Below are 15,924 nucleotides of genomic sequence, written 5' to 3'. Positions count from 1 at the left end.
TTATTCGTCATCTGTTTGTTTCTAAACAAAAAAAAGTCGCTGATAGGCCCCCTTTTTTTTGGGGGCAGGCCCTAGAACTCTAAACACAATGTATTTATAGCTGATGGATATTCAAGGGTATTTAGAACTGAGATCCCACAAAAGCTAACCCATTTTTATTGCTTATTACGAAACCTTGAAGCGTATCGTGGCCGGTTCCGTTCCGTACAGTTCCGTTCGGAGCACTAGCTATATAAGCCCCATGCTTAGGTACATTCGCACGAACTTCTGTTCTCTGCGGCTTTGCGACGAAACAAAATGAATTTCAAGTGCTGCTGCGTAAGTTTGCCCCTCCACAGCAATTATATTAAGTTAATCTCATAGTTTTGACCTACGCTTCCGTGCCCCCCGTCCTACAGTTGCTGTTCCTATCGCTACTGGGGCTGATGGCTGGAGCCATGGCGCGGCCAGAGCGCCACTCCAGCAACACCACTCCACACACAACCCCACTGCCACCGTGCACGCCCTGGTGTGCCGGTCAGCCTCCACCGCCGCCGGGTGCCGTCAACTAGAGATTGAGAGGTCCAACCCAACACCACGTCCAGAACCCCAGACAATCTCTTGCGATCGTAATTATTTCGTGCCATTTGCTAAAACAATTAAACTCACATAATGTCTACAAATAATTTCTCGTTTTGCTACTGCTGCTCCTTGGTTGCTTGCAGAAGCTTGCTTATGTTATGGTTAAGAAAACTTCAGTAATTGGTATTGGGGGTAGATTTTATTGCCTGGGAATTGGGAACTTTAGCTGGTGCCTCCTGGAAGGCCAACTGCGAGAACTCGAGAGAGATTTCCCCCCATCAACCTCCGTATGGACCGCCACCATAGAAATACGGGTCCAATTGCTGCTGTTGCAACTGTTGCTGTTGCTGTTGCATTTGCAGCTGATTCAAGCCGGCGGCAAAAGCTGGCCCATAGCCATAGCCAAAACCACCGTTAAAGTAGTCCTGGGTCTGGGCCTGCTGCTGTTGCTGCGGCCTCTGCTGTCCATAGGGTCCGTTGGGCGCAGCACCGTATATACCGTCCTCGCCGAAATACTGCGCTGAAGTCAATGACAAGGCCCCAAATATGATAGATAGCTGTGGAGAACACACAAGGAAAATTATTGAAGAAATCTTAAATTCCGAATTAAGTTACGATTTTGACTTACAAAATATTTCATGCTGATGTTTCCTTCGTGAAATACAAATGAGAAATGTTGGACTTGTTTTTGGTTCTCAAACTATTTAAATGAATATTTGGTGGTTTGAGATTGTGACCTGCTTTCGGGTAGGGATTAACCAGCAGCTGCTCCTTAATAACAGATGGTCAACGATTGCTTGGAAAACCATATAATATAATCTACTCAGGTACCTTGGTAACCTAAGCAATAAAACAATTAACCGTGGAATAACCCTCTATGCAAATTCGCCTAAGATGATTTTATATGCCTCTCAAGTCTTTTATTTGCTTTTTGATTTAAGGCATTAAAAGTAAAGCATCACCAATATCTATGCAGTTGCTATCGCAATAGCCAGAGCCAGAAATACTAAGTTGTACAATTTCAGGTAGTATCACATTTCCTGTTGAGCCTCATATACCAATGTGGATATTTGTTGTGCATAGCAGCAATCAGCACTTTCGGATGAGTTCTTGAATGCGAGACGAAAGAGCGAATCAGAGATAAATGCTCGATATACTTGTTTGCATTGTCTGGCATTTTCCTTGTACTTGTTACTTCCGTGCCTTTTGTGATTTAGATACACGCAGCTGCGACTTGCTCACACGCACATTTTCGTTATATCTTTCGATTGACTTTATACGTTAGATGTTAGATGACTTTATACGGGTATTCCTTTTAAGTCGTTTAAAATATAGTACCACCAAAACCTCTGCTGTGGCCATCCGAAGCGCCAAGGTCTCAAACATATATCTGGGGGAATATCTTCAGCTAGGATGACCAGCTCTGCTGTATGAACGAAAGCGCGAGAGCTTTACTGCTTCCACGCAATTCACAAACTCTCGGCAATTGTTCGCTCTCTCCCTCTTTCTGGTTCCGCGTACAGATGGATGTAGAACAGCGGTCGGCAATGCCCTGTCGTAGCTCATAGGCTCATAGGAAAGTGCGCCGCCCACGTAGACGTGTATTACAGTGGCGCTGGCACCAATAAAATGTTCCTTTTTGCCTGCTGTCTACGCACACAAAAGCACTAAAAACATGTGAAAATATGCGTGCCAAACCCTGATGTAGAAAGAATAACGGACGTTTATCTCTATTCGGATCTTTTCTGCTACTGTCCATATGATATGTCAATGCCACATATAATTGAAGCAATCTAGACCCCGTTTTAAAGGAAGTCATTGCCATAAAGCTATCATTTATGTGTATAGACGATCTTTCAACAATCTTTCGTCCATTTCAGCTTAGAGGAATTGCAAATACCATCCCTACAATTAAATACACCGAATTAACATACATATGTTTATATAAAACTTTTTATTTATGTCTCTGGGGGGTCTATAAAGGATAGATCTGAGAAAAATGCACGATCTAGTGATGGTGATGACCTCCACGATGTCCATGATTGCCCTTGCCATGTCCGTGATGTGAGCCACCACCACCACCGTAGTTATGTCCTCCGCCCTTCCCATGGCCACCGTGCCCATATCCTGGTCGATATCCACCTCCATATTGGGGCAAGGCCAGGGCAGCGGCCAGCAGAGCGAATAAAATAATCTATAGAAGAAATATAAATGAGTTTTTGCTGTTCAAGAATTCAGTTTTCCGATCTACTCACCAGAAACTTCATGTCGTTGGCTGATACTTTGCGAATGGTATCCTTGCAGGATCTACTTTGATCTTTATAGCAAAAAAAGAGTGTGTCCGGGCCGGTACCTGGATTGTATTTCCTCTACCTGTGGATATCCCCCTGAAAGTCCCCTTGGCCCATCTGCTTCTGCTTTTCTTTGAAGGGAATGTCCTGGCTTCAAGCGAATACCAAATGTAGACGAACTATAAAAGGTTAATGGGATGAAAAAATAACATTGGAAGCACCCCAATCTTTAATCATATAAAGTCATATATTTTAACAAAATTTTCAATTAATTCTATCAAATCTGCTGAATTCAACAACAGGGTAATCAGGGTTGTTTTGAGAACTATGTACAGAAGGGCTTCCAGAATCTACCGAGCCACTTCCACTTTGGTTTGGGTATGGCCCTCCATTAGACGGTGGGAAAGTGGAGCCACCTCCATTATTTTGTTTATCAACGTAATGGTAGTTGACAAAATGGCATATTGTGCCGAATAGACAACACTTGGCCTCACCGCAAACCTGGCGACCGTTGGAAATGGTGCACATATAACTACTAGCACCAAAAATGTTGTTCAAAATATAGGGTCTAGACAGAGCCATGCCCACCAACGACAATAAAACAATCTGAAGGATAAATAGAGGATTAAGGAATATATTCCATGTAGTACCGTCTTCTACTCACCAAGACTTTCATTTCGAATGATTTTGAATGCGATTCTGCAGCGAAATTCCATTATTTATAGCCCAAAAATCTTTATCAATCTTAAATTCTCCGAAAGGCACAGCGATAAACTCAGGTTTCAGATCATATCTGAGGTTATGGAACATAAAAATATCTTTACGATTTCTGAAGAAACATTTAAGATAATTTTTGAAAGTCGCTGTTGGGATTTGGTTCTTGGAATTAAGACTTAGTAGTACTACTCTTATCAAATAATTCATAACAAAAATCTAATGGAATTTCATAATCAAAAACTATGCCAGGGCGTCTAAACATTTTGGTTTGAGACATATGCCAGACGCTTATTAACAGTATGCCAAAAATAATTATAAAGGTTACAAGAAATAAAGGTAGATACTTCAAATATTAACTATTAAATCACATTTAGGCAAAAAAAAATAATAATAATCAGTTCACAAATTTTTTTCATAACAATACTTTAAGGTTACCTATTATTTTGAGCAGCCTGATATTGACTTTGAAGTAAAAATGGATCTTTATTCTTTTATAACATTATCCTATAATATAATCAAGTTTATTTTATTGAAAAAATAATATTAAGGAATAATTGAGAACTAATTTTTATTCAATAAAACCGTGTTCTGTTATGTTAAAGTTTACGTAGATTTGTGTATATACTTTTATGATCAGTTGTTGAATTTTGAATGCAAATACAAAAAATATTAAAACTAAACATTTGTGCCTACGGATATAACGTAACAGTCCGCGATTTAGACCATATATTTGATCAAATTTTCAATTAATTGTATTAAAATTATCCTTGATTAGGACTGAATTCAATAACTTCATATTCAGAGCTTTTTTGGGGTTTTGTGCTTGGCTTTGGGGTGGTATTTTTACTGGCAGGGCCACCAAAGTCAGGAATGCTTCCAGAATCACCCCTGTCTGGGAATGATCCTCCATGAGACGGTGGGTAATCAGGTTGTCGTGGGTAATCAGGTTGTCGTGGATAATCATTCTGTCCATCCACGTAACGGTAGTTGAATAAGCGGCATATAGGCTTCCCGCCGTATTGAAAACACTGGGTTTCTCCGCAAACCTGGCGACCGTTGTGCATGGTGCACATTTGCCCACCATAAAATACGTATCCCTGGGGCCTACACAGAGCCAAGGCCACCAACGAAAATAAAACAATCTGAAGGATAAATAGAGGATTAAGGAATATACTCCATGTAGTACGGTCTTCTACTCACCAAGACTTTCATTTCGATTAGAGTTTCGAATGATTTTGAATGCTATTCTGCAGCGACATCTCGTTTTTTATAGCACAGAAATCGTTATCAAAATTAAATGCTCTGGAAGAGACAGCGATAAACTCAGGTTTAAGATCATATCTGAGGTTATGGAAAATTAATATTCTTTACGATTTCTGAAGAAATATAGACAATTTTCGGGTAGAAAGTCGCCGTGGGCTTTTGGTTATTGGAATCAAATCTTAGTAGTATTATTCATAGCAAAAGTATTGTACAATTTTTTGTTTGCTTTTCATTAAGTATATTTATAATTCGTTTATTCGTGTGTGATTTAATCCTTAAAATGCGATTGACCAATATTCTTCATGGAAGATGTCTTCGGTCTGGTCTTCTAGTATCCATGATGGAAACGATGGGTATGGCCATTCCGCTGTTCGCCAAAGCCTCCTGGTCCAAACCCTCTTTCTCCGCCAAAGCCTTCCCTTTGTCCGCCAAAGCCTTCCCTTTGTCCGCCAAAGCCTTCCCTTTGTCCGCCAAAGCCTTCCCTTTGTCCGCCAAAGCCTTCCCTTTGTCCGCCAAAGCCTTCCCTTTGTCCGCCAAAGCCTTCCCTTTGTCCGCCAAAGCCTTCCCTTTGTCCGCCAAAGCCTTCCCTTTGTCCACCAAAGCCTTCCCTTTGTCCGCCAAAGCCTTCCCGTTGTCCTCCAAAGCCTTCCCGTTGTCCTCCAAAGCCTTCTCTTTGTCCGCCATATCCGCCTTGTCCAGCACCAGGCCCAAATGATCCTCCTCCAACTCCAGAACCATAGCCGCCTCCTTGGGCACCATAGCCGCCAGGACTACCATGTCCATAGCCATCACCGTAGCCTCCACCAGATCTATGGGGCATGGCCAGAGCAACGGCCATCAAAGCGAATATTACAATCTACATTTAATAGAGAATTTTTAAAATTAGTTTCTTTCCACCAAAACTGTTCTACTCGACTTACCAATGGTTTCATTTTGGATGATATTTCGCAAATGAAATCATTTTTCAAACGAATTTAAACTTTATACCAAAAAAAGAGAGTTTGAGTGTTTCGACTGAAAGATACCTATTAATCAGAATTTAATTCTTACATCTTACATACATTATTCTCTTTTAGACATCAAGATCAAAGAGTACTTGTTATTAAGAAAGCGAATGCCTTGAATTCCAACGAATACCTATTAAAATGATAAGCTGATAATACAAATATTCAGACACAAAAGGTCAGACTTTTTGATGTCCATTTTAGGTTTTACCCGACATAGAACTTCCACAAAAAAATAAACAAAATAATTGAATTTTTGATTAGGCATCAAAGAAGGCGTACCGAAAGGTTATGACCCATCCCATCAATAGACTCATCCACAAATTGTTTATAGAATTAAGAAAACAGTTTTACCAGCGTGTCTATCTCTCTCTTCGTCTCCCAAGGTGGCTTAGAACTTAGGGATTATTTATATATTCACCACTTCTGGTCCTGTCCAGCTCTCTGCAGAATAAGGCTTCAATACTTGGGATTGACCTTTCTAAATGACATTTTGGAGATGTCTACACTATGTTCCAGGAAGATCGCTAACTTTGTGAGAGCATCCGGATGGGATAATTGCTGACGTGAAGTCCCACAAAGCAGGAACGGAAAGATCCCAAACGGTATCACAATGGGCCGTAACCGGCTGAAGAGCGACAAGCAACAGCCCCTACCCAACCTAATCTAACTTATATATTCATTGTAAACATCTTTTACTTGTTTATTTAACCCTATAATCACAATCTGTTGTCCTTTCTACTTTTTTTGACCATTCACTCACTACATTGCCAATGATTCCGCCTAAAGTAAAGTCGCTCCCACTATAAAGTGTTGGTGCTCCCTGCTCACTAATAATTTCATTTCAATGGAAGTCCAATTTATTCCTTATTTATACGATTCGGGGAGAGATCGTGAACCCAAGTACTTTCCGACAAAAAATCTATAAATTTAGAGTTTCCCAGAAATCGCATTTAGCTTGAATTCACATTAAATGTCAATCTGCTGTTATCATTTCTTCAATTTCTTCGGGATTAAAAGCTGCCGTTTGTATTCCAAACGCATTCAATTTCATAATAGCAATCGAAATGGTATGTAAGTGGAAGGCCTAAGACATCTCTGGATTTTGTATAGATTATATTTCTTTGCAGAAAATTGTAATTATCGTCTTGGTCGTGCTGGCAGCTTCGATTACAGTGGAAGCCAGAGGATGCTGTTATATAATTTGTCAGCAAAAATCGCGAGAACAACACTATGATCCGCCAGCCCCGAATCCTCCACCAGTCCGGCAGCCTGCATCGAGTCCCCCTGGTTCGAGTGGGACATATCCTATCATAGATCTCTCTGCTCGTGGATTTTGGCACAAAAGATAATGTTATATGTGTGTGTATGTGAATCTCAGTACAGCACTCGTAGATTCTTGTTCTTCTTTTAAAACGGATTATCTTTTTACCAAAATTGTTTGTTAAAGTCAAGTTGAAGTAAAGTTGCTGGTATCGTAAAAACAAAGTAAAATCTTTATGATATATAGTCGTCTAAAATAAAGGTATATTGTTTACTGTGTCAGTAGTAAGTGCTATCAGAATTTATCATCCAACCTGTTCGAATCAGCAGCAGCGTGTACAAATCGATCAAATGAGGATCAAACATGTTCGGTCTTGTGCACTTTGATTCTCTCGCTATACTCTCTCCCAGTAAGGCTTTGTTTTCTCTACCCAATTTGTACCCGAAATAATTCTAAGGATTGCATTTTTCGTAGTGTCGTTTATGTATTTGATCAATCAATATTGTTTAATGTCCGCCATGTCCGGCCTTGTTGTGTCCTTGGGCGTTGCCTTGCTGGCCATGGCCAAAACCTTGCTGGCCGCCCTGTCCGCCATGGCCAAAACCTTGCTGGCCGCCCTGTCCGCCATGGCTTCCTGCTTGCTGGCCATGTCCCTGCTGTCCATGTTCGCCGTGGTTACCGGGTCCGGCGGCCAAGACAGCAACGATCAAGGCGAAGAAAATAATCTAAACGGAGGAGAAAAGAAGATCCTTTAGTAAACACAAACTCCTGAATCTTTCACGACATTTTCTTTAGACTTACGAAGAATTTCATGGTGATTTGATTGCTTGGACTCAAGCTCTTAACTGATTGCCAAACGGCCGACGACGAGGCTTATATACCAAGATTTCGAACATAACAAAATAATAAAAACAAAGATTGTTTTGCATATTATACGAGTAGACTTCATTTACTATCACCTATACCGAAAGACGACCCCAAAGACTGACTCGTTTCGTTGTATATTAATTTGCCGGGATTAAATGACATTTTCTATTGACAAAGATTGGACCCGTAGCCTCCACCAGATAGCGCAGGGCCAGAATTAAATTCTTTTGCACATCATTGTCTATGAGCCATCAGGGTTTTGGGTTATTAAGCAGATCTCTGGCAATTTTTGCGTGTAAGATTCATTCACTATCTATGAGTATTTGTTATAAGGAAAACCAATGCCTTGATTCCCATTTCAGGGTTTTCCCCCACATAGAACTTCCACAAAAAAACAACAAAATAATTGAATTTTTGATTGGGCATCAAAGAACGCTGGCCTCTCACTTACAATTAGAATGCAATAGTCGTAGGTTCTGGTTCTACTTTCAATTCTTGTCATCTTGTTAGATTTGTGTCTTGTGTATATTAGCTGAAATTTTTTTTCTGAATTCGCACTGTTGTTTATGAGGCAATTATTCTCCCATATTAGCATTGATCTCTCTCTCTCTTTCTCTTAAAAACTGTTTGTGGCTTATAAAAATCCAGTTTTTCACTACCTATTATCTCTTATTGCTTGTGAAGAAAGACCTTTGGTATTATTGAAATCAATTGACAGAAGTCTATGACAGAATTATGGTTTTAATTAAAAGTACTCCTACAATCGGACTGATTTCTTCACAATTACTTATTGCCTTCTATATATCTTGAATCACTGATCATAAAGGTGCTTGGCGGAAACTGAGTGAATTTCCCCTAGGTATATTGTTTACCGTGGCAGTTGCAAGTGTTTAATCCATCAGAAAGTTGCATTTTAGTATGATCGAATCTGATCGATCAGTGGCAGCGTGTACGTACCAGTTCCGCTCACAGAAATCGAAGATCAAAAGAGGATCACACATGTTCGGTCTTGTGCAGTTTGATGGCCGGTTCGAGGTGTTGTCAGGAACCTCTCGCTATACTCTCTCTCCCAGTAAGGCTTTGGTCTTTATACCCAATATAGTACCCGAAATAATGCAAAATATTGTGTGTTTTTTGTATTTTTTTAATCAATATTGTTTAATAACGTCCGCCATGTCCGCCCTGGCCGTGTCCTTGCTGACCATGACCACCGAAACCTTGCTGGCCGTGTCCTTGCTGACCATGACCGCCGAAACCTTGCTGGCCGCCCTGTCCGCCATGGCCGCCCTGGCCGAATCCTTGCTGGCCATGTCCCTGCTGGCCGAAGCCTTGCTGGCCATGTCCCTGCTGACCGAATCCTTGCTCTCTACGTCCCTGGCTACCACCGTATCCGTTGGCGAAGACAGCCACGATCAAGGCGAAGAAAATAATCTAAAAGGAGGAGAAAAAATAGATGCTATAGCAAACACAAAATCCTGAATCTTTCTTAAGACTTACGAAGAATTTCATGGTGATTTGATTGCTTAGACTCAAGTTCTAACTGATTGATAATCGCCGGACGACGAGGCTTTTATAGCAATACTGCGAACATAACAAAATAATAAAAACAAAGATTGTTTATACGAGTAGATTTTTTCATTTGTTATCACCTATGTATTCCGAAAACGACCCCAAAGCCTGACTCGTTTCGTTGTAGATTAATTTGCCGTGATGAAATGACATTTTCTATTGACAAAGATTGGACCCATGGGGTCTTGTGACCTGCCTCTGCCATTTCGTTGATTTCTTTCGCTTTTTTTTACAAAACAAATCAAAACAGATTAGCCAAATGCCTTATCTGTACTTGTGTGATTCAGGGATTGTATTTTATATGGCATAACTTTTGCTGATGATGTGATCTGTTTCCTCCGTAACTTTGTGATCTTTTAAGCATAATTTTTGGCAGTGTCTATGCATTAAGTATTAGACAATAAAACCCCAAAAGATGCTCTCTCAATCTTAGACCTTAGAAGATGCTTTAAAAAACTTGCATTCGGTATGATCGAGTATTCTTTGGAATTCGATTTCCATAGAATACTTTTATATTTGCTGTCGAATTTTCTATTTATAAAAATGTGTCAAAGATACCAAATGCATCACTTACGGGTCCTTGAGGTTGACCTTAAGCTCCTCTACAACGATATATTTTACTCCAATGATTTTAGGAGCTCTTTACTCAATGTGTATTGAAGTAAAGAATAAAGTTTTTAAGTGAGAAAAGATGACATGGGAGACCGATAAGAGTATTTTTCAGGAGTACAAGTATCAGAGAATTGCATTGAGTATGATCGAATTAGCTTGATCATCATCAACATGTTCGTTTGAGTTGTTCAGATGACACTAAGAACTTTGAGAACGAACATGTTCGAACCAAACAGCGCGATATGTTGGTTCGATATGTGTTCGATCATACTTTTAGCATGAAACGCAAGGAACGATCGTTACCGATCGAACGATTGATCCGACTGATCCTCGTTTTCTTATCAGCGAATTTCTTTATATCTGTGTGATTCATTATTTTCTTAATCTTGTGGTTCTTTGTGTTTCGCTTAATGATTGATATAGGTATATATATTATACAAAATGTATTAAAGAAACAAAAAATCTAAAAATACTTTGACCTGAACATACCGCTAGAAAAAAGGCAAAAAATAAATAAAATAATTGTAATTATACGATTTATCTCGATTCCCTTTGCTGATGAACTTCTATGACTTTCAACGACTTTCGCCAGATCCACAACACCCTCGACAATGTACTTGGCAACAATGGGTCCAATGGTGCCCTCCCGAGAAGTTTCACCCTCCGCCAAGACGCCAGTTTGGATGGCCTCAGTGTATCGCTTTCGCAGTTCTTCAGCACGTAGTCTTTCCTCTGAGGTTAAGCCGATTTGATCTTGATAGGCGTCATAGAACTGTGCCATCTCCCGAAGATTCCTTTCCTTTGTGGCTCGATTGACATCTGGATTTGAGTAGATCGCCAACAAATGGCGACCAGCGGTGCCGTATTGGTCATCATCCCCTCGAGTACCAGAACATACCAGTACGATCAGAAGACAGCTGAAACGACAGACTGTATACGAGTAGCCCGAGGTTTATTTATTCACTGATGTTACCTCCAACGTATCAAATGGCCCATGGCTCGGATCTAAGAGACTCGGTTTGCGATCCGAAGTATACTGGTCGTCACCAAAGGGGGATTGATTGCTTTATAGCGATGTCTGAGAGAAATTATTATATGTCGATGTAGTATGGGTGTTGGTGGACTGATAAGCCGGACCTATGCACATTATATTTAACTGGAGATAGCACTGGTCCAGGGATCAGATCGAAACTAAACAAATTGCTGGGGTAAAAGATCAATGCTCTTTAATATTAATGATGTACCCTTAAAGCTTTAGTATGTGTGTTATACTTAGCCTAGTACTAGGTTATGTTTTATGCAGTAGAACTGGAATCCAGGTCTCTATTATCCACTCTTCCAAAATCCACGGGCGTCCATGTTCACGACTTCATAAAGTTTAGATGATGGAGGATTATTGATGGTTTGGAGCTCAGGCTCTGGCTCTGGCTCTGGCTCTGGCGGTGCCTCTGTTGTGGAACGGCAATGCTTGGGACGTTTTCTGCAATGCTTGTGATGGCTGGAATGCCTGTAATGGCTGCAATGATGGTGGTGATGAGATGCTTCATTTATGGCCACCAACACCAACAATAGAATCAAAATTTTCTGCAAGGAACATATCGTTTACTCGTTAGAAATTTTTTTTGTCCGAGTTCTCACTCACCAGTATTTTCATGTTGATTGATATTTCAATAATGAAAGCCAATCGAGCAGAAAGACACGCTTTTATACACGGAATCAGAGCATTAAAATGCTATCGGCAGATCAGCATTTTATGGTTTATTCGGGGAACTTTTTGGCTTATTTCTCTGAATTCCACAGAGTTCCCAAAAGTCGTCTGTGCCGATCATATACAGACAAAATTTAATTGGCGATTAATCTTTACCTTTTTTTAGCGCACTTGATGCCCCATAATCTCGTCGTCATGGTATCAGGGACTGCCGCACTCATACTTTAAAGTATTTTCCACATCAGTTTCCATACCCTGCTCTCTTCTGTGTCATATTTTATTTTTTTAATTTATATTTTTCACTAGAGGAGTCAAGACAAGTATTTGATTTTTTGAAATTACTTCATAGTTGTTCGGTTTTTAATTCATTCAGTTTTAGAACAATTTCGTAGTATTCAGAAACCAAGCAGAAATTTCAGCAATTATGTACTTGCTTATCGGCTAAAAGTCCCAATGATATATGTTTTATAAAAAGATAAGATTGATTGGATTGTCCCATAATATTATTTTCAAGGGCGTAATAATACAAGCTTCGATTCGATTGAATTTGGTGGTCAGCTACTATATTATCTTCAGAAACCAAATAGTAATAATATACCCCTAGGCTCATTGTGAGTATTGGGTATACAAATTTATCAACGCGTATTCATGAGATCGTCTTCTAAACCTTGGGTTTTTGCAATTTTTACGAAAAAATTATATTTCTATTCGATTTTGCAAAAATTCTGGTCAGTTTTATGCGGTTATCAATTTTCAGTGAATTAAACTATGAACTCGTAAGGAAAATTCCAAGAAACTTTATCGTTGGTCACAAAGCTGATGCCGAAACCGAAATAAAATTAATGGTAAGCCTTGTGGACTCAAGACAGATTTAATTGGTTATTAAAAAAATATTTAAAAATATGTTTCTGCAGCGGATTCTACGAGTTTGTGCCTTGATGGTGACCATTGGAAGTTTGTAAGGACTTTAGCTACAGGCAATACTGCGTCGCAAGGCCCTTAAATGGGCAGTATGTTGCAAGAACATTCTATGGTGGTCATAATTGGTTAACTTGGCCTATATTTGGATGATACCCATGGGTAGTAATATCAGAAATCTCTGGAGGATATCCCTGCGGAGCAACATGCACTATTTGCGGAGGAACAACTATTCCAAGATCACATCATTGCCTTTCTATTGATTGCACACATATTTCCCTGTTTTCAACCTAATTTTTGCAACTCCTCCTCAAGAATCTATAGTTTAAGAGAGTATCTATCTGGGATTCTGTCAAAGTAAGGCTTTCTTTTCGTATTTTGCATTCTCTAACTATGACAAAAGTCGGCCATGAAAAGCACCTCAGCTACCTCACAGATGGGCAATTGCCAATCTAGTTCCATTTAATTCAAAATTTCATGTCAGAGTCTGCTAAAACTTTTGTGTGGTATCGATTCCTAATACCTCACTGAGTATGGAAGTAATTGCCGCTTTGTGTTGCTCTCATATTTCTTGCAGCTTGTTAAAAAAGATGAAGTGAACAAGTTTTGGCGCCTGTTTTGTGAAGCAAAAGTTTTTACAAGACGTAAAAACTCAAAGCTTAGCTTAAATTGATTGTGCTCTAACAATTTATACGCTTTTAGCTATTTGTTAAAAATGTGTTCATTTAATATAGTTGTGGAAATTGACCTTTGGAAAATGTCTGGCTTAAAACAGTTGTTTCCTTGTTTTGTTGAAGTGCATCTTGTGGGGCGTGTGCGATCTGGTTTCAATTGTTGTTTATAAACATTCTTAAAGGTATTCTCAGAGATCTGCCTATGGCTGCCGAAAATAATAATAGTTTTATTTTTAGAACATGTCCATCCCAAAGCGAATCATTTTTTGCTGTTTGGTACAACCAAAAGGTCGCAATTCCGGCTGAGAATTATATATTTTGAATGTTTAATAATTATGAACAAGACAAAGAGGGATATATGTAAGTATTCGTTCTGCAAAAATGGAAAAAATGTTATAGAACATTGCCAATTTTCGAGAAGTATAATAAGCAGTGGTCAGGGGGCTATTGTCCAGTGGCCAAAAGATTGTCAAAAGATTTTTCAGATTGTTTATTAAAAATCCAATTAAACAAAGCTAAATCTCTGGCTAGCAAAGCATTGAAGGAAGAACGTGCTTGTACAAAGGTGGGGAGAGAAATGCTTCTAAAGTTGTATTATTGTTCAATTCAGTTAAAGAGGTCTTGGCAAAAACAATAAAATATGCAAGCAGTGATCCCAAACGTCCTGAGTAGGCTTTGGCGATTGAACGAGATGGGCGCTTCATATAGGCTTGTGGAGGAGAAAACTAAATTTATTGAGAACAGCAATGGTAAAGTGATAGCCAACAAGTCAAGATTTAATTGTGGCTGTTTCTGCCAGAAGATAGAAAAAGTAGAGATCCCTATAGAAGGGAGAAGTACGAACAAGAATCATCTTCATATTAAGACAATACTTTAGCTATTTGGCATTCGTGTATTACCATTTCCATTTTCATTTGCTACAAGTACCCAAATGGTAAATGTAAATCCCCCACGGAAATCCATTTATTTTAATATTTTATGCATTCATTTAATTCTTCAAAGCAAATCAAGACAGGGACAGCGTAGAGCGGACAAGACAACACAACAAATCGCAAACATTAAAAACTGTAAGCTTTTGCTGCTGGCTGCCGGCTGCCGGAAAATCCCCGCAACAAAAGCTGCCGAGCAGCGTTTTCCCAGCGTTTTAAGTGGCAATCGTTTTAATTAGTTCGCAGTCGCGTCTTGCCTCCGCCCCTTGGCATTGCCATCAAAAGATTTATGCAAACGCATCAGCTGCTAGGAAATTATTCGAGGGGATAGCAGCTTATACAGTTTTCTCCACTAACATTATGACCGGGGATTTAGACAATCAAAACGGTTGAAATTGCAGCAAGCAAACGGACGCTTCATCAATCTCCTTAAGCTTTGAGCAACCACACGACTGTTTCAGTAATGCTTGAGCACTGCTTTTGGCTTAAATTAACTTCAAATTCGTTAGATGAGAAGTAATACAAAGACTTAATTTCTTTAGGGATTCAAATGATGCAAATTGGTGAAAAAATTAATATTTTTCGGCTCAGTCTTAAGCTTTTGTTGTTATTTATTGTAATTAATGCTTTACAAAAAAAAAAACTTATCGAAACATTGCTGTACACTGCGAATTTCGAAAGTAGCCTAAAATCAAAAAATATACTATCTTAATGCCTTGAGACCGTTCGAAGTCCATTTGGCAGAGGGATCTTTGGCCGTGGCTTGGTACATAATTATGGAGCCATCCTCAAACTCTTTCATGGCGAAAAAACATTTCCCCGGTTCCATCCAGACACACTTTTCTTTAGAGTCGCTGTCCGTGGGGTACTGCAAGAAGGATTCCCCCCCCCCATCAGTAATCCCAATCGTCGGTGGATTTGGATGACACTTACCCACTTCTTGTATAGTTCCACCGGTTGATTTAGCTGCGTCCATCTTAGTGCCTTGAGATAAAATTTCAAAAATATATTTACGTTCTTTTTTATTTCCAAAGAGTATGAATTATTTAGCCTTGAGACGTTTTCGAGCTGGGTTCGGCAGCATTTCTGGTCCCTTGGATGGACCAGCGTCTGGCATATTGCTTGAGCCTGACGACGCATGTGCTCAAACTCCAGGTCCAACAGTTTGGCCAATTCGGTTTCGTTCAAATCATCCGGCTTCTGTTCCGACTTTTGTTCCCGCTTTTGTTTGCGCTTCTCTTCGCGCTTGTCCTCGCGCTTGTCCTCGCGCTTGTCCTCGCGCTTGTATTCGCGCCTCTCCGACTGGCGTCCCAGGCAACAATCCATTTTAGAAGGAGTATAAATAAGAAACGAAAATTTTGTATTTCTTAAAATTTGCTTAATTGCTGAGAATTTTGATTGACTAATTTTGAATTTCTGTTCGTTTCGGGTATATGGGAATTTTGAAACAGAGTTTACTACAGTTTTACAAAAATTTCTGAGTACTCAGAAACCAAGAAGAAATTTCGGAAAATATGTAATTGCTTATCGGCTGAAAGATGCACTGA

At 39.6% G+C, this 15,924-nt stretch overlaps 8 protein-coding genes and 1 long non-coding RNA gene across 12 annotated transcripts; 2 read left to right on the top strand and 7 right to left on the bottom strand.

The window, feature by feature from the left end:
- Positions 1–206: 206 nt before the first annotated feature.
- Positions 207–662, top strand: LOC6903490 (uncharacterized). Its single transcript, XM_002132333.3, has 2 exons — positions 207–318; positions 399–662. The coding sequence occupies exons 1-2, from the start codon at positions 298–300 to the stop codon at positions 549–551; spliced, it is 174 nt and encodes a 57-aa protein (XP_002132369.2). The 5' UTR covers positions 207–297; the 3' UTR covers positions 552–662.
- Positions 663–741: 79 nt separating this feature from the next.
- Positions 742–1,298, bottom strand: LOC6903491 (forkhead box protein O-like). Its single transcript, XM_002132334.3, has 2 exons — positions 1,190–1,298; positions 742–1,118 (listed from the first exon to the last, which is right to left on the bottom strand). Exons 1-2 carry the CDS (start codon positions 1,199–1,201, stop codon positions 840–842), a joined length of 291 nt encoding a protein of 96 aa, XP_002132370.1. The 5' UTR covers positions 1,202–1,298; the 3' UTR covers positions 742–839.
- A 1,201-nt stretch (positions 1,299–2,499) lies between these two features.
- On the bottom strand, positions 2,500–2,925 carry LOC6903492 (glycine-rich cell wall structural protein-like). Its single transcript, XM_015179958.2, has 2 exons — positions 2,817–2,925; positions 2,500–2,755 (listed from the first exon to the last, which is right to left on the bottom strand). Exons 1-2 carry the CDS (start codon positions 2,826–2,828, stop codon positions 2,570–2,572), a joined length of 198 nt encoding a protein of 65 aa, XP_015035444.1. The 5' UTR covers positions 2,829–2,925; the 3' UTR covers positions 2,500–2,569.
- Positions 2,926–4,160: 1,235 nt separating this feature from the next.
- Positions 4,161–4,891, bottom strand: LOC117184032 (uncharacterized). Its single transcript, XM_033380032.1, has 2 exons — positions 4,770–4,891; positions 4,161–4,711 (listed from the first exon to the last, which is right to left on the bottom strand). Exons 1-2 carry the CDS (start codon positions 4,779–4,781, stop codon positions 4,331–4,333), a joined length of 393 nt encoding a protein of 130 aa, XP_033235923.1. The 5' UTR covers positions 4,782–4,891; the 3' UTR covers positions 4,161–4,330.
- Positions 4,892–5,011: 120 nt separating this feature from the next.
- Positions 5,012–5,859, bottom strand: LOC6903493 (uncharacterized). Its single transcript, XM_002132336.3, has 2 exons — positions 5,753–5,859; positions 5,012–5,688 (listed from the first exon to the last, which is right to left on the bottom strand). The coding sequence occupies exon 2, from the start codon at positions 5,619–5,621 to the stop codon at positions 5,133–5,135; it is 489 nt and encodes a 162-aa protein (XP_002132372.3). The 5' UTR covers positions 5,622–5,688; positions 5,753–5,859; the 3' UTR covers positions 5,012–5,132.
- A 159-nt stretch (positions 5,860–6,018) lies between these two features.
- LOC117184033 (uncharacterized) lies at positions 6,019–7,356 on the top strand. Its single transcript, XR_004469184.1, has 2 exons — positions 6,019–6,906; positions 6,967–7,356. It is a non-coding gene; the product is annotated as an uncharacterized lncRNA (long non-coding RNA).
- Positions 7,357–7,563: 207 nt separating this feature from the next.
- LOC26534202 (spidroin-1) lies at positions 7,564–9,548 on the bottom strand. 4 transcript variants are annotated; one of them, XM_033380033.1, is made up of 4 exons: positions 8,840–8,894; positions 7,902–7,972; positions 7,705–7,825; positions 7,564–7,671 (listed from the first exon to the last, which is right to left on the bottom strand). In XM_033380033.1, the coding sequence occupies exons 1-4, from the start codon at positions 8,877–8,879 to the stop codon at positions 7,607–7,609; spliced, it is 297 nt and encodes a 98-aa protein (XP_033235924.1). In that variant the 5' UTR covers positions 8,880–8,894; the 3' UTR covers positions 7,564–7,606. The 4 variants fall into 4 exon arrangements, with proteins under 4 accessions (XP_033235924.1, XP_015035445.2, XP_033235925.1 ...); XM_015179959.2 differs by having other exon boundaries at positions 7,564–7,825; XM_033380034.1 differs by lacking the exons at positions 7,902–7,972; positions 8,840–8,894 and adding an exon at positions 9,465–9,541 and having other exon boundaries at positions 7,564–7,825.
- A 938-nt stretch (positions 9,549–10,486) lies between these two features.
- On the bottom strand, positions 10,487–11,893 carry LOC26532717 (protein Turandot X-like). The gene is made up of 3 exons (XM_015179961.2): positions 11,791–11,893; positions 11,122–11,732; positions 10,487–11,065 (listed from the first exon to the last, which is right to left on the bottom strand). The coding sequence occupies exons 2-3, from the start codon at positions 11,142–11,144 to the stop codon at positions 10,612–10,614; spliced, it is 477 nt and encodes a 158-aa protein (XP_015035447.2). The 5' UTR covers positions 11,145–11,732; positions 11,791–11,893; the 3' UTR covers positions 10,487–10,611.
- A 3,145-nt stretch (positions 11,894–15,038) lies between these two features.
- Positions 15,039–15,827, bottom strand: LOC6903496 (uncharacterized). Its single transcript, XM_002132339.3, has 2 exons — positions 15,311–15,827; positions 15,039–15,245 (listed from the first exon to the last, which is right to left on the bottom strand). Exons 1-2 carry the CDS (start codon positions 15,701–15,703, stop codon positions 15,081–15,083), a joined length of 558 nt encoding a protein of 185 aa, XP_002132375.3. The 5' UTR covers positions 15,704–15,827; the 3' UTR covers positions 15,039–15,080.
- Positions 15,828–15,924: the final 97 nt, after the last annotated feature.

The sequence above is a fragment of the Drosophila pseudoobscura genome, chromosome 4, assembly GCF_009870125.1.
Source record: "Drosophila pseudoobscura strain MV-25-SWS-2005 chromosome 4, UCI_Dpse_MV25, whole genome shotgun sequence".
Taxonomy (NCBI): domain Eukaryota; kingdom Metazoa; phylum Arthropoda; class Insecta; order Diptera; family Drosophilidae; genus Drosophila; species Drosophila pseudoobscura.
The sequence above is the reverse complement of the archived record's forward strand: the minus strand, read 5'-3'. Positions and strand labels throughout refer to the sequence as shown.